The sequence below is a fragment of the Catharus ustulatus genome, chromosome 1 (assembly GCF_009819885.2).
Source record: "Catharus ustulatus isolate bCatUst1 chromosome 1, bCatUst1.pri.v2, whole genome shotgun sequence".
Classification (NCBI taxonomy): Eukaryota; Metazoa; Chordata; class Aves; order Passeriformes; family Turdidae; genus Catharus; species Catharus ustulatus.
Window position 1 is genome coordinate 89113206 of NC_046221.1, and position 24491 is coordinate 89137696.

The window sequence follows — 24491 nt, forward strand, 5'->3', positions numbered from 1 at the left end:
CCCCACAGTTCCACAAGGACATCTCACTCACAGAGCTTCAGACACTGCCACAGGATTTAAGTTTATCAAATATCCATGCCCAGACCTGAGCTCCTTCATCCCACTACTGGGGGGCTATTTCCAAATCATGTTTTTCTTCCTTGCCAACTTGTCCAGCCTTTAGTTTGGCAGTGAGTTTTGGATCCCTACAGCCCTTGATTGCCCACACTGGCTACCCCACGGCTGGGCCGAGATCCTAAAGCCCCTGTGACCCATGGCCTCTTCTCCACCTGCAGGTGTCCAGATCTCCCAATAAAACACATCCACACATGCTGATGCAGCACAGAAAGCAAGGTCAAGCAGAAAATCATCAGAAAAAGTTTTTAATGAGAAGCTGGGATTGACTGCAGTGATGAGTCAAAAGGCTGTCAGACAAGAGCAATGCTCAAGAGACCTTCCTCTTTTGTCCCCCCTTCCACTTTTCCATACAAGTCCACATCCACCTCTGCCTACTCCTCCCTCTGCTCCTGTCTTCTACTAAATCCATCCCAGTTTTACCATACCCCTACCCAAAACCAGTGTTTCTGCTATTATTTGAATCCCTTACTGATATAGCATGGTGGATCTTGCAAGAGTTCCCCAATATTCCTTTTAATTATTTGTGAGATTTGATAACCTTCCCCTTAAACATCAGTGAAATTTGTCCATCTCTCCCAGCAATCTGTAAATTCTGTCAGCCTCTCAATGCCACTGCTGTTCAGCAATTTCTCATATCATGACCAGAAGTTCGTCACAGTCTTTTCAGCTTGCAAAGCCTCAGCCAGAGTCTGGACATCTGCCTGCATAGCATAAGGAGGTTTAAATCCAGCACAAAAACAAAACAAAAGTGCAGAGGCACTAAATTGCCACAGGTTTAATACGTGGCAGTGTTGAAATGCTAAGCTGTCCCAGTGAAACAGCCGTGATGCAGCTCATCTGCCGCAGCCAAACGTCTGGTTCCAGGTTTCATAGAGCTCCAGGTCCTTGGGGGACACGCTGGGCCGCACCGTTCTCAGGGCGCTCTCAAAGTCCAGGAAAGAGATGGGCCGCACCTGGTCCGGCGTGATGGTTGCAATGTCCACGGACTGCAGACTGCGGATAGGGCCCAGGGAAGCTTCCCGACAGAGCTGTGTCATGTCTGCCCCAGAAAACCCATCGGATTTCTGGACTATGAGTTTGATTTCCTCTTCACTTAGAGAGCAATGCTCCTTTGCCATCAGCCGGGTGACAATCTGCTTCCTGGCAGAGGCTTCTGGGAGAGGGATGTACAGTCTCTTCACCAGCCTCCTTCGGGCAGCTTCATCAATTTCCTGGGGTCGATTTGTTGCTCCAACCACTAGGATACGATCTTCAGAGGACGTTGTGGCCCCATCTAACTGCACCAGAAATTCAGTTTTTATTCTCCTGGATGACTCGTGCTCCCCCTCTCCGCGCTGGGACAGCAGGGAATCGATCTCATCGATGAAAATCACTGCTGGCTGCTGACACCGTGCCACAGCGAACAGCGCACGCACCATCTTCTCCCCCTCACCCACCCACTTGGAAGTCAGAGAGGAGGCACTGATGCTAAAAAAAGTTGCTCCCGACTGGCACGCGATGCACTTGCCTATGAGGGTCTTGCCAGTCCCAGGGGGGCCAAAGAGAAGAATTCCTTTAGGAGGACCACGTAAGCCGGTGAAGATGTCTGGTCTCAGCATGGGCCACACCACTATTTCTTTTATAGTAGCTTTGGCAAACTCAACTCCAGCAATGTCATCCCAGCTGACCGGAGGCCCGTGGTCCATGATCTCGTGCATGATAAGCTCAATCATTTTTGGTTCTATGTTCTTCAGCCGCTCATCCACAGGCAGCAATGGGTCTGCCGATTCCCCGACATGAGGTTTACACTGTGCTCCTCCATTTTCACTTCCATCTTGTCTTGGAACTGGAGGCACAAACTTGCCGAATGGACCTCGAGACCTGCCTGCGCCCAGGGATTTTTTTACACCTCCGTATGATGAGACTGGTACACGCTGGTTTTGACATTTCTTTTGCTGATCCATCCACAGCTGTTCCTTTGCAGTTTTAAACCCAGGAGCACTGCTCTCTTCATTTCTGTTTCTTTGCCCTGAAAAACCATTAGTTTCTGTAGAAATGGAAGCCTGACATGGAGCAAGGCTAGGAATAGCTGTGCTGCCCTCATCAGCCAGACCATAGAATGCTTTTCTTTTCCCAGAATTTGCAGACCAGGCAGGTACAGCTGACTGATTGAAAAGAGTCAAATTTTGTCCATCACAACAGTTATCTGACATTTTCAGAGAACTACTATTAGCGGCTTCTTTACTCCCAAAGAGTGGAGTTGCCTGGAAACAGGGATGAACCTGTTTGCTTAAGGAGGCTGAAGCAGCGGGAAGTGTGTCTGAAATTCTGGCCACAGGAGGCACACTGCTTTGAAGTGACTTGGAAGATGAGGGATGCCCAGGAAGATCTGGTCCCTGACTTGAACATTTTGCTGAGCCAGCACTGAGCTCAGTCTCCCTGGTACTACTGAAGACATCGAGTTTAGGAAGAGCTGGAGCAGCAGAGGCACTGACCCCTTTATCAGCTCGTACATTGGCATCTGTCGGTGCCATCTGAGAGCTCTGGAAAATTTTGTCAGCCTGCATCCTCTCTTGCACACACTTTAATTCAAACACGTTATCTGTTGTCAAGGCAGATTGCCACTTGTCACTGTCACTTTGCTGACATTTTGCCAAAGTCAAAATGTTTTCTGCATAGTTATTCAAGCCAGTCTCTGTGTTGCCAGAGTCAATAATCGCAGAGTATTTCTCTGCGTACTTCTTGAACAGGTTGGCAGCACAGACCTGGGAGATCTCGGAGTTTGCCCATGCATACTGAATACGCAGGATCTTGGCACGGTATCCATCTGCCTTCTGCCCGGGTGTGCAGGTGCCAGAGGTGACAGCAAAGTAACTTTCCTGCCAGTCACTCAGGTGCAATGCACTGGGGGTGGGGGCCTCCATCACTGACACTGGAACACACAGAAAATACAGAAAATACCTGCCATTACAAACCTCCATTTCACACCATTTGCACCAGCTGCTTCCCCCCTTTACTCACACAAGAAAACCTACATTATTTAACTGAGAGAAACGGAGTAGGAGGATTTGTAAGCTACTTAGCCAATCTGGACACTACTCTTTTCAAAAAGAAACCAGTTTTGTGGTGGTTTAAAGGCATTTAGACTGAGCTCCTCTTTTCTTCCTTGTCTAAAGAAAGAAAAAAGTGGGGGGGAAAGAAAAAAGAGTTTGCTTCCAACCAGAGGTCTCCTGGGGAGGTAAGTGGGCTGCAAAGAAGGGTAACAGATGGCCAAGCAAAAACTGGCCTTGTTAAATGAAATCACCAGTGCTTTCATTCTTATTTGACAGAATACGGCACAGTGCAGTGGAGGACAGAGGATACACCACTGTCAAAATGATTTCATTCATTACAGTGATAGTAATAAAAATGAAATAATTAAGTTAATAAGTAAAATTGTGTGCAGTGTCTCTGGTGGGAGATAAAAATGGAATGAATAATCTTGAACGTAGCAAACTTTCATGTTAAGGAACTATTAACAGATTACTAGCAAATGTTCAAAATTATTTCTTCCATTTAAAAGGTGCCAAAATGTCCCCATTTTACACGCTAGAGAAACAAAGCTCTTGTGTGTTTAAAGCACTGCTTGTTTCTCAGTTTCAGAAAGTAGAATTTAAACTTATTTAGTGTTGGGGTTTTTTAAAAGATGGCATTTGTCTCAGGAGGAGGGTTTCACTTGACTTGAAATTATTTGCTCACGTCCACAATGTATTTTCTTTCTCTGCAAAGTGTTATGTCCATAGATTCTGCACCCTTTTCAACAGAGTATGAGAGAAGTTGTAATCCCCTGGGTCAGCTATAGACTGCGTAGGACTGCAGATGAAGGTACAGCTGCAGTTCATGCAAGGCTGGGGAGACAGAACTGGTGGAATCCAGACTATGTGGGGGTGTCCTGCCTTATTATTTCAAAAAGTCTGGCATCAGTATTAGACAACAGAGAGCACAAAATTATTACTGCTCATATGCTTATATGATTACACAAATGATAAAAACCAAATTTGTAAATAATTTTGGTTGGAATATTTTTTTACTACAGCCTAGATTTGCAGAGCTGTTTAGAAAAGTCAAAATACATTTTACCTGTAAATCTGGCCCCTCTACAAGCAAATCCAATTAAAAAAACAAACAAAAAAACCCACAAAAGTAAGACTCTCTCTGAAAAGTTACTGCCAACTTTTGCACTGTGAGAAGTCTAACTTGCACCTGGAGAATCTGATACAAACTCACATCATCATCAGCCATAGCTGAGTGGCAGGTGAACAGGAGATGAAAGGCTGCAGCCTTTTACTTCTTTTCTCTAAACAGCTTTATTTTTTGTAACTGTTGAATCAAAAATATCATAAGTGGCATAAAACCATAAGTTTAGGAAAAGTTCAGTAGCAAGTATTTGTCTCCATGAAATACTTCCATAATTCAGAACATAAAATCTCAAGTTCACCACCACTTTTTTAATGATTTAGTGGTCACCTTCATGGCACTGAGAGAAAGACATAACAAGTGGACAGTGGTGACCAGTTTGAAATTTCAGTTTCATTATTCACAGAATGGGTCAGGTTGAAGGGACCACAGTGGTCATCTGGTCCAACCTCCCTGCTCAAGCAGGATCATCCCAGCACACACATGGCACAGGATGGTGTTCAGTGAATTCCTGAATATCCCCAGTGATGGAGACTCCACAGCCTCTTTGGGCAATCTGTTCCAGTGTGGTCACTCCTACAGGAAGGAAGTTCTTCCCATATCCAGGTGGAACTTCCTTTCCTTAGTTTCTGTCCATTGCCTCCTGTACTATTGCTGGGCACCACCAAGAGCCTGCTCTGTCCTCTCGACACTCACCCTTCAGTTATTTACACACATCTTAAGCAGCGTCCATCATAATTGTCTTCCCCTAGTCTAACCCGTGTTAACTGTCCTCACAGCCTTACAGCTTCTCTCCCAGAGAGCCCCACGCACACACGTTCTGCCAGAACTGCTCCCAGACGCGGCCATCGTACTCGGTGCCAGAAGCTGGGGATGTATCCAAGCACTGCCACCGATGGATGAGGCCTCTGCGCGGAGCGGGCGAGAGCTGCTCCTGCTGACGCTGCCCCCGCACAGGAGCACGCCCCGCAGGGGCCCGGGGAAACACCGCCAAGCACACCCGCGCCTTCACCGCGCTCAGGCCTGCAGTCCCGCCGGGGAGCTGCACGGGCAGGGCTGAGCCCTCGCCCCCCTTCCCAGCCAGCAGACACCGCCCCTCAGCTGAGGGGCCCTGGCCGGCGCGGCAGCGGGCGGGTTCCCCCTCGCGGCACCGGGAAGGGAGGCCACAGCCCCAAGAGTGTCCCGAGGGTCCCGCAGCTCCCTCTCTTCCTTCCCTCCTCTCTGCTGCGCCCCTCCCGCCCCCCGCACCCACCGACCGCCGCCGCCGCCGCCGCCGCCGCCGCGAACCGCGCGCGCCCGCTCTGCGCCCGGCCCCGCCCCGCCTCGCCCGCCAATCGGATAGCAGCGCTCAGGGAGACGTAGCCAATCACAGGTCGGGAGGCCGGGCGAAGGGGAGAGGGGCGGGTTCGCTGCGCTGACGTCACCCGCAGTGCCGGGAGAGACGGCTCGTGGCAGGGCGGGCGCTCCCTATTGGCTGCGCCTGAGGCGCGCGCCGTCCAATGGGCGCTGGGTCCGCGCCTTGGGAGGCGGGACGGATCCCGCGCCGGCCGCAGCGCGTGGGGGGCGCGCGCCTGCCTTGTTGGGGGGCCGTGGGTCCGTCCCGCGGGCCCTCCGCCTGTTCCTTCCCTTCCCTGCCGGATCCCTCCGGTCCCCTCCGCGTGTTCTCTGCCGGATCCCTCTGGTCCCAAACCGTCCCTTCCGTGTGTTCCCTTCCCTGCCGGATCCCTCCCGTCCCTTCCGCGTGTCCCCCCATGTCCCCCACATCCTTCCCGGGTCCCTCCTGCGGCTCCCGTCGCAGCCCCTGGCGCTCCCCGCTCGTGCCCGTGTCTCGGCTCCCGCACCGTGCCAGCCCCGCTCACGCGCATCGGGAAAACCTTTCTGATGAGGGCTTGGTTCCTCAGCTGAAGGTCAGAGCAGCCGGGAAGGGAGAGGCTGCAGAATATAACAGGTTCTGGCACGTTTATTGCCTGTCCAGCCATTTTCAGTAGCAGTAGAAAATGGAAACGCGGAGCTGTGCAATTTCCATGAGGCACACGAGGTCTTCACCTTCAGTTCGGTGGTTGAAGGAGCAGAATTGCTGTGGCTCTTCCTGCGGCGAACTCGACTTTGGCTGCCTCAAACGCAGGGCGGTCACCCGCACCAGCATTCCCAGCTGTTAGTTCCCCTGCTGGCGCTCAGAAAGGCTCTCTCGATGCCCTTCGCTCAGCTCACAGCCGGCCTGGCCAGTGGCATCCCGGGCTCTGTCCTTGGCAACAGCTCTGTGCGGGACAGCTCCGCAGGAGGTGGGTTCCGTGGATGGCCCTAGCACAAAGCCCTTACCCTGGTGCTGACTTCGCAGCCAGCGATGGGTACCTGGCCCTTAGGCACAAAAGCACTTGACCCCCATGGCCATCTACTTCATCTCTACCCCTGGGGCCAGCATGGCCACCACAGCATGTCAGAAGGGGATGATGTCTGACACTCCTGAAAACAACAGCTGCTGCACAGGCCTTTTTGGGAGAACAGCTCTGACAAGGACAAGGTGAATGACACTGTTTTACAGGGCAAAAGATGGTGGTCCATGTGGAAGTATCCCATGAACCAAATGTGGTGGTGGAGTCCCCCTCTGGATCACACCAACCCACATTCAAATTAGCACACCAATCTAGATGCAAATTAGCACTCTAAGCTGCAGTTACACCTCTGGTATTAACAGAGACGCTTCTGTGTGGGTGAACATTTCATTTCCCATGAGGAACCTTTCCTGCAGTTACTGTCAGGTTTTTGTTATACATCAGGCTTGTTATGCCATTAGTGCAGACAGCACATTAAACTGTCTGTGCTGATCTGCAAGCTATCATCTCAGACCCAACTCGGCTACCATTTAAATAGTTTGTGACGCTGCTGCCATCAATTTTTTCCCGAGGCATGCTTGCCTGTTTTCCCTGGGATTGCACAGCGGCAGGGAGCAGCTTGGAGATGCAGGCTGCAGCCAGGCAGGATTGATGTCATGGGCCCCTTCCCTTTCCCACCTGATGGCACTGGAGCTACAAACCAAAGCTGAAGCTGGGCAGGTGGCTCCAGCGGCAGATCCGGCTGCAGCACCATGCGGAACTTGTCCGGAGGGTCAGCACTGACCCTGGGTATGGCCAGGTATTTTTTGGACTCCTGTTGCTGAGGAGGAAATTTCCTGCAGGACAATTTGCAAACTCTCATTTGCAAAGTAATTTGAAGGACACATTGAAAAAAAAGTCCTTGGTGGTGAAAATCAGGGCACTGACTTGATATAAGTGGAGAAGCTGGGCCTCTTACAGTGCATCTGGCACAGATGAGACGAGAAAAGCTTAGTTAAGTACAAAGACACAATATATGTAGGTTTTTTTTCTGTTTATTAATATTGCCAATTAAAACTTGTATGTTTGTTCAATTTGTTTTTGGATACAGATTTTAAAGGGAGTCAACAACTCACAAATTACAATTAAGCATTAGACTTTTGATTACTTTTCCATTTAGAACATACAAACTCTATGTATACTATATAGATATTATCCATTGACAGTTTTTTAACCTGTTCTCACCAACCACCCTGGTCTTCAGGATTCTCAGTTTTATCTCTAGTTTGCTTCTATCTTTGAGCAATTCAGGTTTATACATCTCAAGGTTTAGACTGCTGTTGTAAGGCAACTTCTATATGAGTACTACTCATCACATATGGTAACCTTCAACAACAACAAAACAACCATGAGCAGAATCTTGTATGTAAATGCAATAAAAAAATTAAAATTTTAATAATTATAATGCAGTTCAGAGTATAATATGTTACAAATACTTTCATAAATACATATATTTTCATTATTCCACCATCACTAATAAAATATATATATAATCTGTTGTTAAGAATGTAAATACTCTGCTAGTTAAACAAAAAAAAAAAAAAATATAGGTTCCTGAAAGTAAAAGTCAAGGTTTTTTTCTCTCCTTCTTTAATAGCCACAGTCTTCCTTGAGATGTGAGTATTCTACTAATGTACGGTTCTGAGATTTTGTAATTATTTTTAATATCAAACAGTATTCATCGGCACAGACTGTATTAGCTTTTGCACACAAGGCACAATAAATCCAGGTTAACATTAACTATTCATAAATACAGTGTTTCTCACTTACAGATATGTTGCAAAGCTACAGGACAGAAACAGCAGGTACCATCTTCTTTCAAAAAGTTCCTTTCAATGCTTCTTCTTGAGTTGATTACATAGCCCATATTTCCTTTTCAGATGACCTAATGTTAATAGTCTAAGAAGGAATTATCACATGGAAAAAAAGAGGGTATGAGAGAATTCACTAGTTACATATTTGAACTGTGAACCTCAGGTTTCTGTACTGGGCTAGCCACGGGGAAATGTAATCCATGGGTCTCATCACTGCTGTTTATTAGACAGATCTACTTATGTCACTTCTTTTAAAAAAAAAACAAAACCACAAAAATTATATTTTACTCCATCTATATTTTAAATTAGCCTTTCTCCTAAATTTTAAATTCTTTGCCAGCAGGAATTTTTGTATCTGGACAACAGCCATTTCCAGATACTGAAAAATGTTTAATTAAATGTCAGTTTTGGGAGTGTTTTCCCCCAAATGTCTAAAGGGATCTATGTCTAATTCTGGGCTGTTGGGGACATTTCACCTCTCCTAGGTTTGAGTGTGCATCATGCCTGCATCCCAGTTTTATAGCAGCTTGAGGCTCACACAGGCAGGCATCATTCATCTCTGCTCTGGTTTCCACGGAGCAGATTTCCAGCAGAATCTTCTTATGTTCAGTTCAGTGGTACCTTACCTTATGCCTTTCTTTTCCAATACTTATTAGTCAGATTTTTAATTTCAATTATACTCGCCTAAATCCAAAGCAGCTCCATTTAATTTCAGTGGAATTATCCTGGATTTACTCTGTGATAGCTTTGATCCAAATCTGATTTCTCCCCCCCACCACTCCCGGACAGACCTGGTTATATATTTCCCATACAAAATATTGGTCTGTCTCACAGAGAAGGTGTAATTCTTCTTTGGCTCCAAGATTCTAGAGTTTTATAATGTAAAAGCTGTAAAATTGTATCAGTGTGGAAGATACATGTTATGGATGAACATTGTTTTCCAGGTAATGAGATATGAATAATGTTGTTTAAAAGGAAATAGTAACAGAGAAAGAGAACAACTGCCAGCTTTTTCACTCTCTTCAGTCTATCAATCTATTCCATTGTGCTACCACAGAAAAGTGAAATTTCATGTTAGTTCTGCTGAAGAGAATGTTGCTATCAAAATTTCTGACACTGAAGCTGACAGTAGGGTCTTGTGTAGTCACCTGCTCAAATATTACTGCATTTTACCAAATTCATTGGTTATCCCTTTCTTCATCTGCTACCTGGGAAATCAGTTCCTTATGGAAATAGTAATCCTTCCCAGTCTGCACCCCAGAAGTGAGAGATTAGGAAAGACAGAGGTAGGAGAAGACCATGTCCCAAATTAACTGTCCTGATCCATGTTCCCTGGTCTACTTGCAACTTCCCAACCATAGGAAGTATAATTGAAAGGGATGGAAGAAGAAAGCTGAATGATTGTGCACATTTCTCAAGAGGCTTTAGGAGTTAATATGATCATTAAAAGGAAGATTGAAATGCAAATGTAGAAATTAATCCTACATTAATCCTATTTTTCTTGGAGCAGCTACTTATGTTGTTCTTATTTATACAGAAATAACTGCCTGGAATCTGTGTTTTTAAAATGGCAAAAGTACATCTTGACTTTTTCTGACTTTCACCTCTAACTTTAATTTTAGCTCTTTACTGTGCCTGTCTTTGATAGAATGATATATCAATGGTTTGAGTCAAATATATATGATTTGACTTTCTCAGAAAGACGTTTCCCAGTATTTTAATTTTCCATTCATCACCGTTAATGGAAGAAAACTACTGATGGGGGCACCACAGCTGATTTTGGGGGTTTGTTCTCTTACTTCCTATTTTTATTCTCTCGTTTCTCATTTGTTAGAGAATTTGAGAAACTAAGAATAACATTTTGACATCACACTTCTTAGCACATTTTGTCAAAGATTTATTATACCATGGTGTAATCAAAATGGTAGCCATAAAAATAAATCACAACTCAGTTTCACAGAACATATCTCACAGACTATTTTCAAGTAATCACTGCTGAAAATAACTTGATTAAAAATACAGAATACCAGGTAGCACATGGCTTTTGACAAAACTCTTCAGGAGGAGCTTTTCAGGGATGCCATTATGAATGATCAGTCTGGAAACTAATAGCCAGCATAACCTATTTGCTGGAATTTGACAAAATGGCTGTTTTAAAAGCAAACCATTTAGAGGAAAGTAGAGAACCTGCCAGAAGGACGATTAGTAATCATTCTGTGCTTGTTCCCATAGGTTTGGCTATTGCAGTGAAGGAAGTCTTGAAGTCCTTTGTCCTTTGTTCATCTACGAAATTACTGCAGCAAGTGTATCATGGCATGATAATGTCCCAAATCCTGGCAACTGCCTTTGTGCATGCCTATTCAGATATTAACATACCTAGAACCTGAATTAAACTTCCCCAGCTTGGGTTCTTCCTGCAGTCATAGTAATGTTAAATTAATTGGTTATAATACCTCTTAGTTTCATTTGTGAAGAAAAAAGGGTGTGCTAGAGGTGAACGGAGGGAGCACCAACCCTTCCATTTCCATTGCTTGGTTGAACAAATGCTCTTGAGTATAATCTGGTAAAAAATGGCAGCTCGAGTCTCCTTGGCTATGTGCATCCTGGAAACATGCAAGATGAAACTACAGTACAGAGAAGGAATGACTACGGTTACAACTCAACTTGCTGGCAAGGATTTTGCTACTGCAGCTGGGCTATATAACAACAGGTTTTGTACTTTTTTCCTTCATGGTTTGACTTTCCCACCTGCATCTAAAATAAAACTTGACAACACAGAGAAAGCCAGTTAATTACCTAATCTCCACTTATACTTCACTGCTGTTACTGCTGGTGGTGGTTTTGCCCCCATGTTTTCAGAAGATCAGTTGCCAGCTGTGAGATGTGCTGCCAGGCAAACTTGATGTGGGTGGATTCCACTGTGCGGGAACAAATAGCAAAACGTAGCACAAACTTCTCTCGCAGGTGGCACGGGACCAGATGGATCTTCTTGGCATCATTTAAGCTTTTAAGAAGCGCCTCGTTTAGTTCATTTGAGCCCTGAAATCATTGCAATTCAGTGGATATGGCAATGAATTTCAGAAACAAGTCTGGAAAATGTAAATCTCACCAAGCAGCCAAGCCCAAGTAGCACCAGTAACAAGCAGCCACTCTCTCATCTCAGTGCTTTGCCATCAAAGGATCACAAAAAGGTGATGATGTAAGAGAGAAGTTTTGAGCCACAAAGAGATTTACAGATTACCTTCAGTTTAGAAGCAGTGTTCACACTGGAGCATTTGTGATAGCCGACTGCCTTTTTGTCACCTAAAGCAGTGAGCTGTGTTAAAAGCACTCATTGTAGTATCCGTGTTATTACACTCTTTTTGGATCTAATCAAACAACCATGGTAGGAAGTTTTGCAGTGAACTATACTAACTTTCTTCACTTAAGCATGGCTGCTGTGAGAGATTCTTTTGACTATGAAATCTTACCCTTAATTAAATTTTTTTTAAAGTAATATATTCCTGGCATAAAAGGTTTCATATTATCTGTGGAAACCCTAGAAAAGTATTTGCCTCAAGTTCTATAGCAGTTACCCACCACAGAATCCATCAGAGGAAGTATCTCAGGTATTGTGCAATCTTTACTCTCACTGGTGGTAACACAAAATTGCAAGAGATTCTGGGAACATCCGCATTTCTACTGCAGTGTCCCCTTACTGAGCACTGACTGTGGAAAAAGAGCTGCAAATGGACAAATCCCTCTGTTCAGCAGCAGTTGTGTTACTATGGCAGCATTGGTCTTGAAAACATCCTGACCAGAAAACACCTCTCGAATCTGGGAAACTGTGGCTTTCCTGCTTAGCCTTTTCCATATAAAACCAAAGCATAAGGCAGACATTTCCCATTGGCAGCAAGGATAAATGTATCATTCTCACATTTTTAGATCATCTTAAAAGTTGAACCCAAGTCAAAACCTTGTTCTGTCTTAGCACAAGTTGCTACGAATTTGGTGCGATGTCCTAAAATTCATGGCTTAGCCTTACTCTTCTAGGAGATATTTATGTGACTGAAATGTTCCTAACTAAGAAAATGAACCAACTTTGGTGTTTTGCAAGTCCCCACCTATTACAGGTCTGTCTCTGGTGACAATGATGTCCTGCTTTCTTATCAAAGATAATGCATTATTAAAATGACAATCCTTGCCTTTAATATCAAATGCACAGTGCTGACTTTCAGGCAATACAAGCAGTTATATGATGTTAAGTTGGCAGGGGTGAGGGGAGGAAGGAGAAAGATTCATTTATCTTTATTCTGTTCTACTCTCACAGCTCCACCTTAGGGCTGCTGTGACACTAGGGTGTCATGTCAAATTGAAGTTGGTAGTGACTAATCCTCTCCCAGAGCTTTGAGAAGGCAGCTTTGATTGAGTCCGTGATCTTCAATAAGACAGCATTCTCACCCCCCTGGAGAAATTACTAGCTTGACTTGTATTCATCTGCAGTCATGACAAGGAGGCCTAAAACTAACCCTTTGGCTTGACATATTTGATGAAATAATTATAATATGAAAGTCATAGGTAATTAGTCCATTTGCTCAACAGTGTGAAAGGAAACAAAAGTTACAGCTAAGCAAAAAAATTTAAAAGGGCTTCTCAAGAACAAAGGAAGTAAGAAAAAATATTTCATACTTTTACAGCTGTGCAGCATTATATAGTTCAAGTCCCCTGACCCTTAGTCCTACTGTGACTACGTAAAAGTTACAAATATCCTGATTCTAAGATGTATTTTAATACAAATTATAAATATGACGAAGATTTTTTGAGGGAGTGATATGAAAAGCAAATAAAGCTCTTAAAATAGCTATAAAAACCTCCCAAATTGAAAGCTTGCTGGTTTTTTTTCTTTTTTTTGAATCAGGTAGGCAAGAAATGAAAACACCGCTCTTTCAATACTGGTTTTCAGTCAAATCAGACCTTTATTCTACAACTTGTCCAAAGGTTTCTTAGCTAAAGGTCCAATATTTACCTCCTATTGTAAAATTGTCTTTTCCTTTAGATGTGATTTCTTTCTCTGAATCATGAGGGACGGGATGTAGATGAGCTACTAGTCTGATCAAAAGTGACAATTCCTGTGTTGCTATGCTCTATTTCATCAGAACTGTTTCTTCAAAGTAAATGTAGAGCACTAACAGCTGTGTCTGGACCTGCAAAACTAGTATTTGCTTGTTCCATGTGAGAGAGCTGACTGCAACCAATATTTTGTAACTGAGCAATAAAAGCCACAGAATCTATCCCTCAATATCTTTTAAAAGTTCTTGCTAAGAAAGAGATTAAGTTCATGTTTCCATTGACTGAAAAATCTACATTCTGTAATGTGTCTGATCCCTTATACAGGGTCTTTTTAAATTTTACTTCAAACATTATAAATTCAAACAAAACCATTTTCCTATTCCAGATGAATTCACCATTACTTTATTATTTACTTGTTAGCTTCTTCAGCCAGTTGCATCAAACTCAGGTAACTGGGGCAACTGAATGACTGAGAAAAGAAAGTTAAAAATAAACTACCCAGAATGAGAAATTATGTGTTTGCTAGCCTTCAGAAAAGCTAAAAGCTCATTTAGGTATCATGTTAACTAGAAAACACTAGTGCTGTTGTTATTGTTGCTTAGTGGTCAGATTCAGTGTTACAATCCAGTTCTTTGCAGAGGCTTTAGCTGCAAGCTCCTCTAAAAAATTACTTCTTTACCGGAGACACTGATCCCCTTTTCATGTCTGATTAAAACAAATGAGCTCTCCCAACTACTGCAACTTTTATGCTCCAAGTGCAGAACGAATTTTCTAGTTTCCATTGGACAAGGTCTCCACATCAATGAACTTAGCACTTTGAGAGATTTTGACCTAAGATAGTAATTTTTAATAAAACTGAATATTAAATATATACACATAATAAATTAAATTGACAAGAAACAAGTAATACACACTCATAATACTCAGAAGTCTAGGGAAATATACTAAAACAATCATCTTGTCAAAGCTCATCACACATAGAATGTAAGTTATTTTATGTGACTGGTTAAACATTTGTTTGCCTTGACTGTGTATTTCCATACCTCAATATGCTTTAATTTCTCTTAAGTTTTTGATTCAGTTTTAGCAAAATTGTCCTACTTTTTTTCTCTCATCTGCTTTGTTCTAAACGAACTTGCTTTACTTTCCTTAAAAAATAATTGAGTATATTAACTACAAAGACTGTATTCAATTGCAGGTTATGTTGTTGCTATAAATCACGAGAGAAGAAACAGGAGATCTTAGCTGCCTTACCTTCAGCCGGAAGCAGACCAGTCCCAAGACAACCTCAGCACAAATCTCAAACCTTTCATCCTGAAGGACTAAGTGTTCAAATTGATGCGACAGTCTGATGTGCTGAGAAGAGAAAGAGTATCTATACTGAATACATTTGATTCACCAAGAGAAAAGGTGTGCTGAAGTATTTTCCATTCCTTTGCTCTGTTCCTTCTGCTGATGTGTGATAATATTCACATACTGCCATCTGTTTGTGTTAACTTCCATCCCGTTTATGACTTCCAGAAACCATATGGAGCCTTTGCTGTATTAGTATCTCAGACTGTCTTAGGCAGCGCTGATCTACTTCTTGAGATACTTCAGCACAATTTGATATGATACCACATTAAGAGCAAATAATTATAGTAATTATCCTTTAGGTTTTATACCACTGTTAGTTTTGGCTAGGAATGGCTAAAGCATCCAGAAGTCATTAGAGGGAAAGGGGGAAATGCACAGATATATAGGGGAAAAATTGTCACAATTTCAGTGAAAACTGAGCTGGAAAGATACACTTTTTAGAATAGTTCACTTAATATGAGAAATCTGTGAAGAAAGGGAGAACTTGCTCACTATTCTGACCTCGGTGCTCAGATTCAGTTGAAAAAAAAAAAAGTTGATGGCAGTATAATCAAGAAAATGGACAGCAAATCTCAGCAAACCTGTTGAGAAGTTATTGAGGCAAAAGACAATGACACTGGGCACCAAGCCAGAGCAAGTATTTTGAAGCAGATGAAACCAAATTTCAAATAAATAGGAAAAATACCAACAGACACACTAAAAAGCAGCTGGGAAGTCTTAACAATCTAAACAGTGATACTTGCATACTCATATCATGTTTTGCTGTGGTTTTTTTCCAAAGAGAAAATTAATTTAAAAGCACATTCAAAAACCCAACACATATCCTCATCAGGCACCTGCAGTACCTTATCCAGTCCTCCTCCTACTGGCTATATCATTAGCTTAGTGTTCACTATCCTAGAAAAAGCCAAAGAACCACCCAACCAACCAAAAAAGGTAAGACAACAGCAACCAGCCATTTGAATTATAGTTTGTCTTCATGCAATAGCCAGTCTATACCAAAAAATTATCTAAAACATCTAAAAATCATATTCAAAGATTCTTCAGTTTTTATATGTTTAGAATTGCAACTAATTTTACAAAAATAAATAACTAAGACTTTCTGTAAGTTCAAGGACAGCTATTAAACAAAAATGAAACACATCACTTTGGGTCAAGGTTAAATGTGGAATGTTTCATCTCACAGGAACTTCTTCCAAAAGGACAAGGCAAAACAGAAAAAAGAAAAGGGGAAAAAAAGGAGAAAAAAAGCCAACACATTTTGCAATCTTAATCATAGCTTTCTGGTGGTTTTTTATTTCTTAAAACCAAAAAAACATAGTTTAGATTGAATAACAATATTTCTTCAAAACCTTCACATTTGGCTTACTGGTACCCTATGCAACCAGCCAGTTTTCCTGTTGTTACCACTTCCGCTCTGCTGTTTGTTACATCCATTTGTCATCTCCCTCTAAAATTAGCCTGAAAGCTCTTTGAATCAGGAATGAAACCAGTAAAATGCTCAATCCCTTCCAAGGCATTTGAATGTTCTGCTAATACGAAGGGCATGAATTTACAGCTGTGAAATCCAAAGTATATGCTTACATATAGATGCTTATATGCCTAATAAGAGCATGAAAAACATTTGTGAAATAGGCACAGGTGTTTTAATGGTCCTTTACTGTCTCCTTCTATCCTCATGTTCTATAGCTTTAACCAAACTTGTATTTTACACAACTCCACAAAGTTCTGCACTGCATGTACCATGTCTTGGAAATCAAAGCCATAAAACAAACCATGTTCAATGAGATAAAAATTTCGTAACTGTCCAGCTGAATGTAATCACCAGCTGAATTTCATCAAAATTTATCTGGGTAAGAATTGAATAAAGCAAACATTTAAGATTGGGCTTATTGTGAGAAGTTTGTACAAGAAAACGCCAGACCCAAGCCGTGCATTTTATAGCAGGTACTTATGGCCACTTTTTGGACTAAATGATTTTCAGGAATTTGAAAGAAATAAAACAAGGGAAAATAGAAAATTTTTAGTTAAGCCACAAACCAAAATTGTAGAAGTATTTTGCATTCATGTCTGGATGCAAATACTTTTATCCACAGTAAGTCTTAACAGCAATAATTAGTAAAGACACTGGGGGGCACCAAGTGTTTTAGGTTTTACTGAACTGGAAGGAGAGAAAGTGGGGATTTAACTGGACTTTCACATGTATAGTTTTGCCTAAATATAGTTACCTAAGGCCCTGCACCTTTGAACCATAAGCTATTATCCTGAATTGCTCTTACAAAGATTGCTGCAATGGTAAAGTTAAATATTATTAAGCCTCGAAGTTCAAGTTCTGTAGAACTGCAGGGCATTGAGGTGTCACGTGCTTCTCTAAGTCCAAAAGCTGTACCCATACTCTGGACGTGATCATGGCAATGACTCAAAGGAGGACACACGTGGCTTTAGTGCTTCAGCTTTTCAAGACAGGCAGGTACACTGTGAAAATAAAGTCCCATTTGGAAAACTGCAGGCACTGAAACTGAGGGTAGGAAAGATGTAAAAGACTGACAGGCTGTTCTCAGTTTTCTGCTGAATGTGTACATATCAAGCCTGACCTATGGATATCTTAACCCTCCAAGTGCATTTGATTTTGACATCTGCGTCAAGCTGTGTCCCTAGCACCATTAACTTTATGCTGGCATTCAAATATTATTCAACTTTTCAAAATTATTTTATCTAGAGCTGTTATTTGATTTAACAAAAATGTGGACATAAACAAACCAACTCATATACTGTTTCTAAAACTACCATTTGAGCTATCCCTTCATCAGGTAGGTTCTCAGAGTGGAATCACATGGACTGTGTTAGTGTGATGAAGTCTCTTGGTAGATAGGAACAGAATAACAGATCCAGTCTTTGCAATGCAATTTAGCTGATTGAAAAAAAGAGGTTGTAAGGAATTGTTATGTGTCACTATTATCTCAGGTAAATAACCATTGCTCTTCTGCAGAAGAGTGAGAAAAGAAACAAGGGATCTAATTAATTTGGTTGTTCTGGATTAAGGGAAATGTCTTACATAATCGATAACAGGAGCAGTAAACTTGCGAGGCACTATGATGTGGTCCCTATTTTAAAAAGTACGTATTTTTCAATGTATGTCTGTGAGTAAATAACTATAATTATGACTATAACTACACCTATATCTATAAATATAAATGCAAATTTAAATGTAAATTTAAATATAAATTCTTCTGCATTGAAGTGTTCAAGCAGAATTTTAATTTATGGGCAATGTCTTCAAAAGCTAAAATAGCCTTTGATTGCAGGGAGCTCCTCTGAAGCATCAGAATACACTGCTGTGTATATGCAGACAAGCATACTAGCCTAGTCTTGATAATTTCATACTTTTTCTCCTATAAATTTCACTTCTTTGCCTGCCTTAGCCTGTATCCCACTACACTGAAGGGAAATGCTGTCAGAAGAATCTTCTTAACAGCCATTTGGACTGTGCTACTCTCCAGTTCAAATACTATCTCTACTATTGCTGTTCTTTACAGTTTCAGTTTCTTGGATTATACTGTTAATTTTTAATGGCATTCAGTATCCTCAGTACACTGATTACTTCTGGTCCTAAGGAGGATTCAGCTGAGTCACAATGTTCATAGGGATTGCATGGAAAAACACACTAAACCGAACTTCTGAATTTCTTAAATTACTTCTGAGCTCTTTGAGAGGACTTAAACCAACGAAGGAATAATAAAGAGATAGTCAAGAGTTCACAAATGGGCCATTTACATAGGGATTTGGATTTCACATTTATATGGACTCTGACTAGTTGGCATCAGTCCAGAAGAATGTTATTGTTGGGTTTGCCCTCTTTTGTATATCTCCTCTGTGGCTTTTGGACTTACCTCCAAAATTTTATTTGTCTCTCCCCACATCCTTCAAAGATGATTATCTTCCTCTTTACCACTACTTTAAAACCTATACTTTGCAATAGATTGATATGACATGCTGTGTGTGAAAAGTGTGCATAACTGGAATGTTTGGAAAACAAAAAAAGCTCCTGTATCTAAATCCAAGTCACACATTCTCATCTCCTGGGAATATTTTAGTCCCTAAATGCCATCCTCAAGGAAATGCCAAGTTGCAGTGGTTATCCAGTCATTTTGATGTAGACCTGAAGGCTGCAAACACAACAAACATCTTTTCCTTAAAATATACTAATAAAAGAGGGTGGAAAAATTTTTTGTGACAGTTTACATCAAGGAAAAAAGAGACAGTTACAGATGTCTTTGGTCTTCCACATAGAAACTTGCAATGCACAACAAATACGGTGGGTTCTTAAGGTTTTTTCCTCTATATCATGTCAGAAGCCTATCACTATTGAAAATCTCAAATCCCTTTGTAAGTAACACCAGGTTGCACAAAAGAAGCCTAACTAGAAATCTATAAACACTGCACAGATCTTCCTAGAGTTTTCCATGACTTAGGAGCAAACATCAGCATCTCCTTCCCCAGATTCCAGCCCGAGGAGCTGCTTCAAACCTCCTCTCTTCTGCCCAACTTTGTTACTTTTTCTCAGGGTAACTCATTAATAACATAAGAGAGACCACTTCTTCCTGCTTCCCCAGCTCCATCCCCTCTGCTCTCCACTGGAAGGTTGCAATACTTGCCTCTGCCACTGTTCCTGGGTCTCTTATCATTCTACCTATGTCCACTCCATCACCCACTCAAATGCATCTCTAAGTCATCTCATGCAGCTCCAGAAATAATTCTGGCACCTACAGGGCTTCCCTTAAAACCCAGCCAAAAGTCCCAAGTACACAGGAAACCCAACTACCAGCCTGGGACCAGGAACTGCCTGGGACTGCCTTGGCCAGAAATGGGAATATAAAAACTGTTATTTGCAAGATGCTACAGTATGTTTAAAAGAAAGCAGCTTCTCAAGGCCAGGCATGGGGATGAGCAATGTTAGAGTTCAGCTAATAAGTGAAGCTAAATTACAGATTATTTTTAATTTGGAAACTTGTGTGTGGGTTTGAAAATTTAAACCAATGTCAGGCTGTTTTAGATACTTCATTACTACTCCACCTAAAGAAAAGTCATCACAATCTACCTGAAGCTCATAATTCCTGAGAAGATAGGCAAAAGTACAAGAAAATAAATGCATTTTTTATTTTTATTTTGCTACTATTGATATAATTTTATCAACATATCTAAAAACTCACAAGAGATAATTTAAATTCTGCTAGAGCAGGGAGCAAATGAAATGCAATTATTTTTTGAAAAATAAGTTCAACAGTGGCTTGCTGGAGATAGAAGTTACTTCTTTTTTTCATAGGATGCTTTGGAACCCACTGAACCAACATTCATTGGGGGTCGGTGAGGAGGTAAGATGAGAAACTAATTTAATGGTTCCAATTTGAAGATGTATACAGTGAGAAGAATTCTTCACCTAATTATCCCTCTTTGTCTTTTCATAACTTATTTTTATATCTGTACTGAAGAAGAATTTAGTCCTTAGAAATATACACCAAACACACTCATTTCAACAAGCCCTTAGAAAGATTAGCTGTCTGAATTGCCTTTACAAATGAGAAAACATACAAGGGTTTTACTTTGGAGTCAGTATCTCTAAGAAAAGATTCATTTTCTTAGCCTTCCTGAACTGTATTGTCACAGAAAATATCAAAGCTTGGTCCTCAGCTATGATTCTAGGAAGACAAGCAGCTTTTGACAGGAGAATCAGGGAAATATGTCAGAGACAGTGAAAGGTAATTTTTTTGAATGTAAATATTGACCTGTGGAAACCAGCCTGACGTGCAATAGATATGAGTCTTCCAAAGCTTTTCTTAGGAATTCTTCTGTTTAGTACCAAAATTGAAAAGAATGTGTGTCTGCAAGGAATTTGGTATGCTAGGCTAGGCCCTTAGCTAATGGATATTTTTGTAAATATTTAGAGCCAAGTCATGGATCTCCTGTCACAAGAGGTTTCCCTGAACTTCTTAAAGATTACAAGTACAGTAATTTCACGAATACAAGCCGCACCAATTTGACCAAAATTTTGGTGGAAACCCGGAAGTGCGGCTAATATTCTGGGGCGGCTAATCTATTAACAAAATTCTAAAAGCTGCCAACACGGAAGTGAGAGCCCGCGGCAGCCCCAAGCCAAGCTGGAGCCCGGCCGGCCCCGGCAGAGGTGGGAAAGCCTGGCAGAGGCGGGGCCAGCAGTGTGGGGGGCGGGCGGCTGAGCCTGAGCCAGCAGGGCGGGGCAGGGGGGCGGCAGAGCCCAGGCCAGCAGGGCGGGGGAGCCCGGGAGAACTGGGGCTAGCAGTGCAGGGGAGCATGGCAGAAGCAGGAAGGCCGGCGGGTGGGGCTGCCTGGCAGCAGGGGAAGCCCAGCAGAATCGGGGCCAGCAGCGTGGGGGAGCCCGGCGGTGTGGGGGCCTGCAGTGCCGGTCAGGGCGAGGAAACGCGGCGGCGGTGCAGATGGGAGGGGGCGGCCGGCAAGCCTGGCGGCGGCGGCAGCGGCTGGCCCGCCGGCAGGGCGACTACGTTAACGCAGCGGCGACGCGGCCGGCGTGCCTGCCAGCGGCGGCAGTGCCTGGGCCGCCGGCAGGGCGACTACGTTAACGCAGCGGCGACGCGGCCGGCGTGCCTGCCAGCGGCGGCAGTGCCTGGGCCGCCGGCAGGGCGACTACGTTAACGCAGCGGCGACGCGGCCGGCGTGCCTGCCAGCGGCGGCAGTGCCTGGGCCGCCGGCAGGGCGACTACGTTAACGCAGCGGCGGGGCGGTGCTGACGGGAGAGGGGGGCCAGTGAGCCCGGCGGCGGCTGCAGCACCACCCGGCCGGCCCCGTCAGCAACCATGAGCGGGCCGAGCCTGCCTGGCCCCGCCCCGAGCCAGTAAAGCTCGCTATGCCGCGATCCTGTTACTAATTGGCCAATTTGTGAAAGCTGCGCACGGATTCTCGCGACGAACGAAAGTGTGGCTAATATTCGGGGTGCGGCTTATCTATCGACAAAGACAGCAACATTGTCGAGGCACCGGGGGTGCGGCTTATAATCCGTGCGGCTTGTATTCGTGAAACTACTGTAGGTTTGAATTTGAATTTACTGCTACAGAGGAAGTACATATATAATTTAGACAGGCGCCACTTGTGTTTTTTAGTGAATAAAAACCCCTCCTTTTTTCATCAAGAATAAACTTAGTACTTATAACAGTATTAACAAACTGTAAATTGTACACATTCTTTTTTCAACAAAAATATATTTTAAACAGGAAAAAAAGCAGCAGCAGAGGTAGACATGCCAAATAAGTCACTGTATCCCTTAATCATAATCTAAACATCCTATCAATGCATGTACATTAATAAAATAAAGAAGTAATGTGTATCCATGTGTTTCCACAATAAAATAATGGATGTGCTCTGGCTTAATTTGAGAGGTATTGAGTGGTACCATACTGCAGAAATTCCAAATTCCAAGACTTTTCTTTCCTAAAGGTGAGCACAAAATGAATGGCACCTTTGATCTGGCCATGATACGAATTTGTGACCTCACATGGGGCAAACGAACAGCAGGCCTGTTGAACTGAGCTGCCTAAAACTGTTTCCTCTGCTTTCTTTACAGAAGTCATGCAGAATAGATAGGTAGCCAGCTCATCTTCCCTTGCTGTCCCAACACAGGTACCCAAGAAGGCAATTCCCAGTCACCTTGCGGATGTGCTCCTGCAGCCCCTTGACCCCGTACATCCTCAGCACGAACCAGAGCTTCAGGGAGCGGAACCTCCTGCCCAGGGGGATTTGCCAGTGCTGCAACCCAGAGAGAAGAGCTCATGTCAGAGGTCACCATTGCAGTGACACAGCAGAAGGTACACTCTGCCCTGGTTTTGAAGTGAACCACATTGCCACATCCTAGGGGCACTTGCTATAGGTGGATAGAATAACAGAAGAAATATCTATTCCTGGTTTATTAATCCCTGTTTATTAATAATGCTTAATATTTTCAAATTTAAATTGGCAAAGGAGGTTGGAGTCAGAATGGAAGGGTCATGAGGCAAACCAAATTTTCTTTGTACATACTAAACTCTCCTCAAAGCTTTACGAAAACAAGTATGTGAGAAATTCATGTACATTGGCTTGTTTAAAGTTGTGGGGCTAGTATCTACAAAGACAGGCATGTTTTTCATTTCAAAACAACAGTGTTTCCATGGCAGAAGATTAAAATAGAGATGCTTTCAATTTTTTTTAAATTGTGTTATTCACTATGTTAAAGAAAAAAAAAACACCAAACCCACAACTTTAGGAAATTTCTTTCTACTGCCTAAATCCAAAGATATTGCACATGCAAGAGAATTTCTGCCTCTAAATGATTTTTTTTCAAAAAACAAAAAAACAAATTTCTGTTTGAGGAATGTTAAAAAATTTAGCGAGCTGCATCCTTCTTGAAAAGAAACATAAAGTTTGGAAGTTTATGTTAATAATGGAAGATAAAGTCCTAAAAATACCAGTACATACAAGTAATAGTGTTCATTATTGCATTGATACTGTACTTACCCGATAATCTGTTACGAGACCTGGAAATTAAAGAAAAATGTTCACATTGCATCATCATCACAACAGCCAAAGACTTTAATCATTCTAATGTTACTGAAAAAGCTGTATCTTAGCTATCCTTTACATCTGCTATGAACTTCAGCACTATCATTGTCAACAGGACCACTAAATATCTACCTGGGTACTTGGTATCATGTTAAATGAAGGCGCTTGTAATAACCTTTGTTCCTTAGCTAGTCCAAATATGCCACTAACAGTTTACAGAAGAAACACTGTTTTCCTTTCTGTTATATTGCAGATACTATAGAGATGACAGATCAAATATTATGTTTATTTTCTTCTTGTCGGGAAAACAAACAGTAGATAAAACAACTATTATTAATTTTTGTTTAAGCAGTTTGCAGAATCCCCAGACTCACTTAATAACTCATTCTCTGCTGTGAAATGTCATCACCTTTACCCTAGTGAACTGGTAACACTCTAAAATAACCCACTCCCAAATACCTTTCATACTCATATGTATATTTGTGGCTAATTCTTCAGGATGTCTAATAAGTGACTGGAAAAATTGACTCATGATTTGATTTGTTCCTGCTTGAAAAACAGTATTCTGCAAATTTTATGGTTTTTCTTTTGATGGAGTGAAAGCCCCTTACACAGACAGACTAAGCCACAAAGCAGTCCAAGGAGGGCATTATTAGCTGTCCTTTACATAAGCACACAGTGTCAGGATCCACCTACTTTTCTTTGAATCAAGGAATTAAACTGATTTCACAGTAAAGTAAACTTGAACACAATCAGTCACCTGCTGTAAGACAGTAAGAGAAATTAAACTGATGTAATAATTAAAGCACTTCTTTAAGAAGCATCTGCTTAGCTTCCTTATTCTGCTTTATTTCTCAGCAGTGGTGTACAAGCTTCATAGGAGAGTATGTACTTGGATTCCTTGGGAAAATGCTAAGTACTCCTGGAACTGTTAGCTGGAAGGTTGAATTGTAGCTTTTGAATTTGACCAGTATATGCCACTTACATAATTTTCAGCCTTTATGTTTTCTAAGGAAAAAGAAAAACAACAGCTTTTTCCTGTGTT

At 42.3% G+C, this 24491-nt stretch overlaps 2 protein-coding genes across 4 annotated transcripts in view; both read right to left on the reverse strand.

Moving 5' to 3' along the window:
- Positions 1 to 379: 379 nt before the first annotated feature.
- FIGNL1 (fidgetin like 1) lies at positions 380 to 5562 on the reverse strand. 2 transcript variants are annotated; one of them, XM_033082260.1, is made up of 2 exons: positions 5525 to 5562; positions 380 to 3028 (listed from the first exon to the last, which is right to left on the reverse strand). In XM_033082260.1, the coding sequence occupies exon 2, from the start codon at positions 3018 to 3020 to the stop codon at positions 951 to 953; it is 2070 nt and encodes a 689-aa protein (XP_032938151.1). In that variant the 5' UTR covers positions 3021 to 3028; positions 5525 to 5562; the 3' UTR covers positions 380 to 950. The 2 variants fall into 2 exon arrangements, with proteins under 2 accessions (XP_032938151.1, XP_032938160.1); XM_033082269.1 differs by lacking the exon at positions 5525 to 5562 and adding an exon at positions 4363 to 5273.
- Positions 5563 to 7623: 2061 nt separating this feature from the next.
- The window catches only part of DDC (dopa decarboxylase), a 59428-nt gene continuing 42560 nt past the window's right edge, over positions 7624 to 24491 (reverse strand). For both annotated transcript variants that reach the window (XM_033056241.2, XM_033056250.2), the window contains 4 exons: positions 23402 to 23421; positions 22559 to 22657; positions 14762 to 14863; positions 7624 to 11497 (listed from right to left, as the gene is read on the reverse strand). In XM_033056241.2, the coding sequence (XP_032912132.1) occupies positions 11282 to 11497; positions 14762 to 14863; positions 22559 to 22657; positions 23402 to 23421 (437 nt within the window). In that variant the 3' untranslated portion in view covers positions 7624 to 11281. The remainder of the gene's footprint in view (positions 11498 to 14761; positions 14864 to 22558; positions 22658 to 23401; positions 23422 to 24491) is intronic.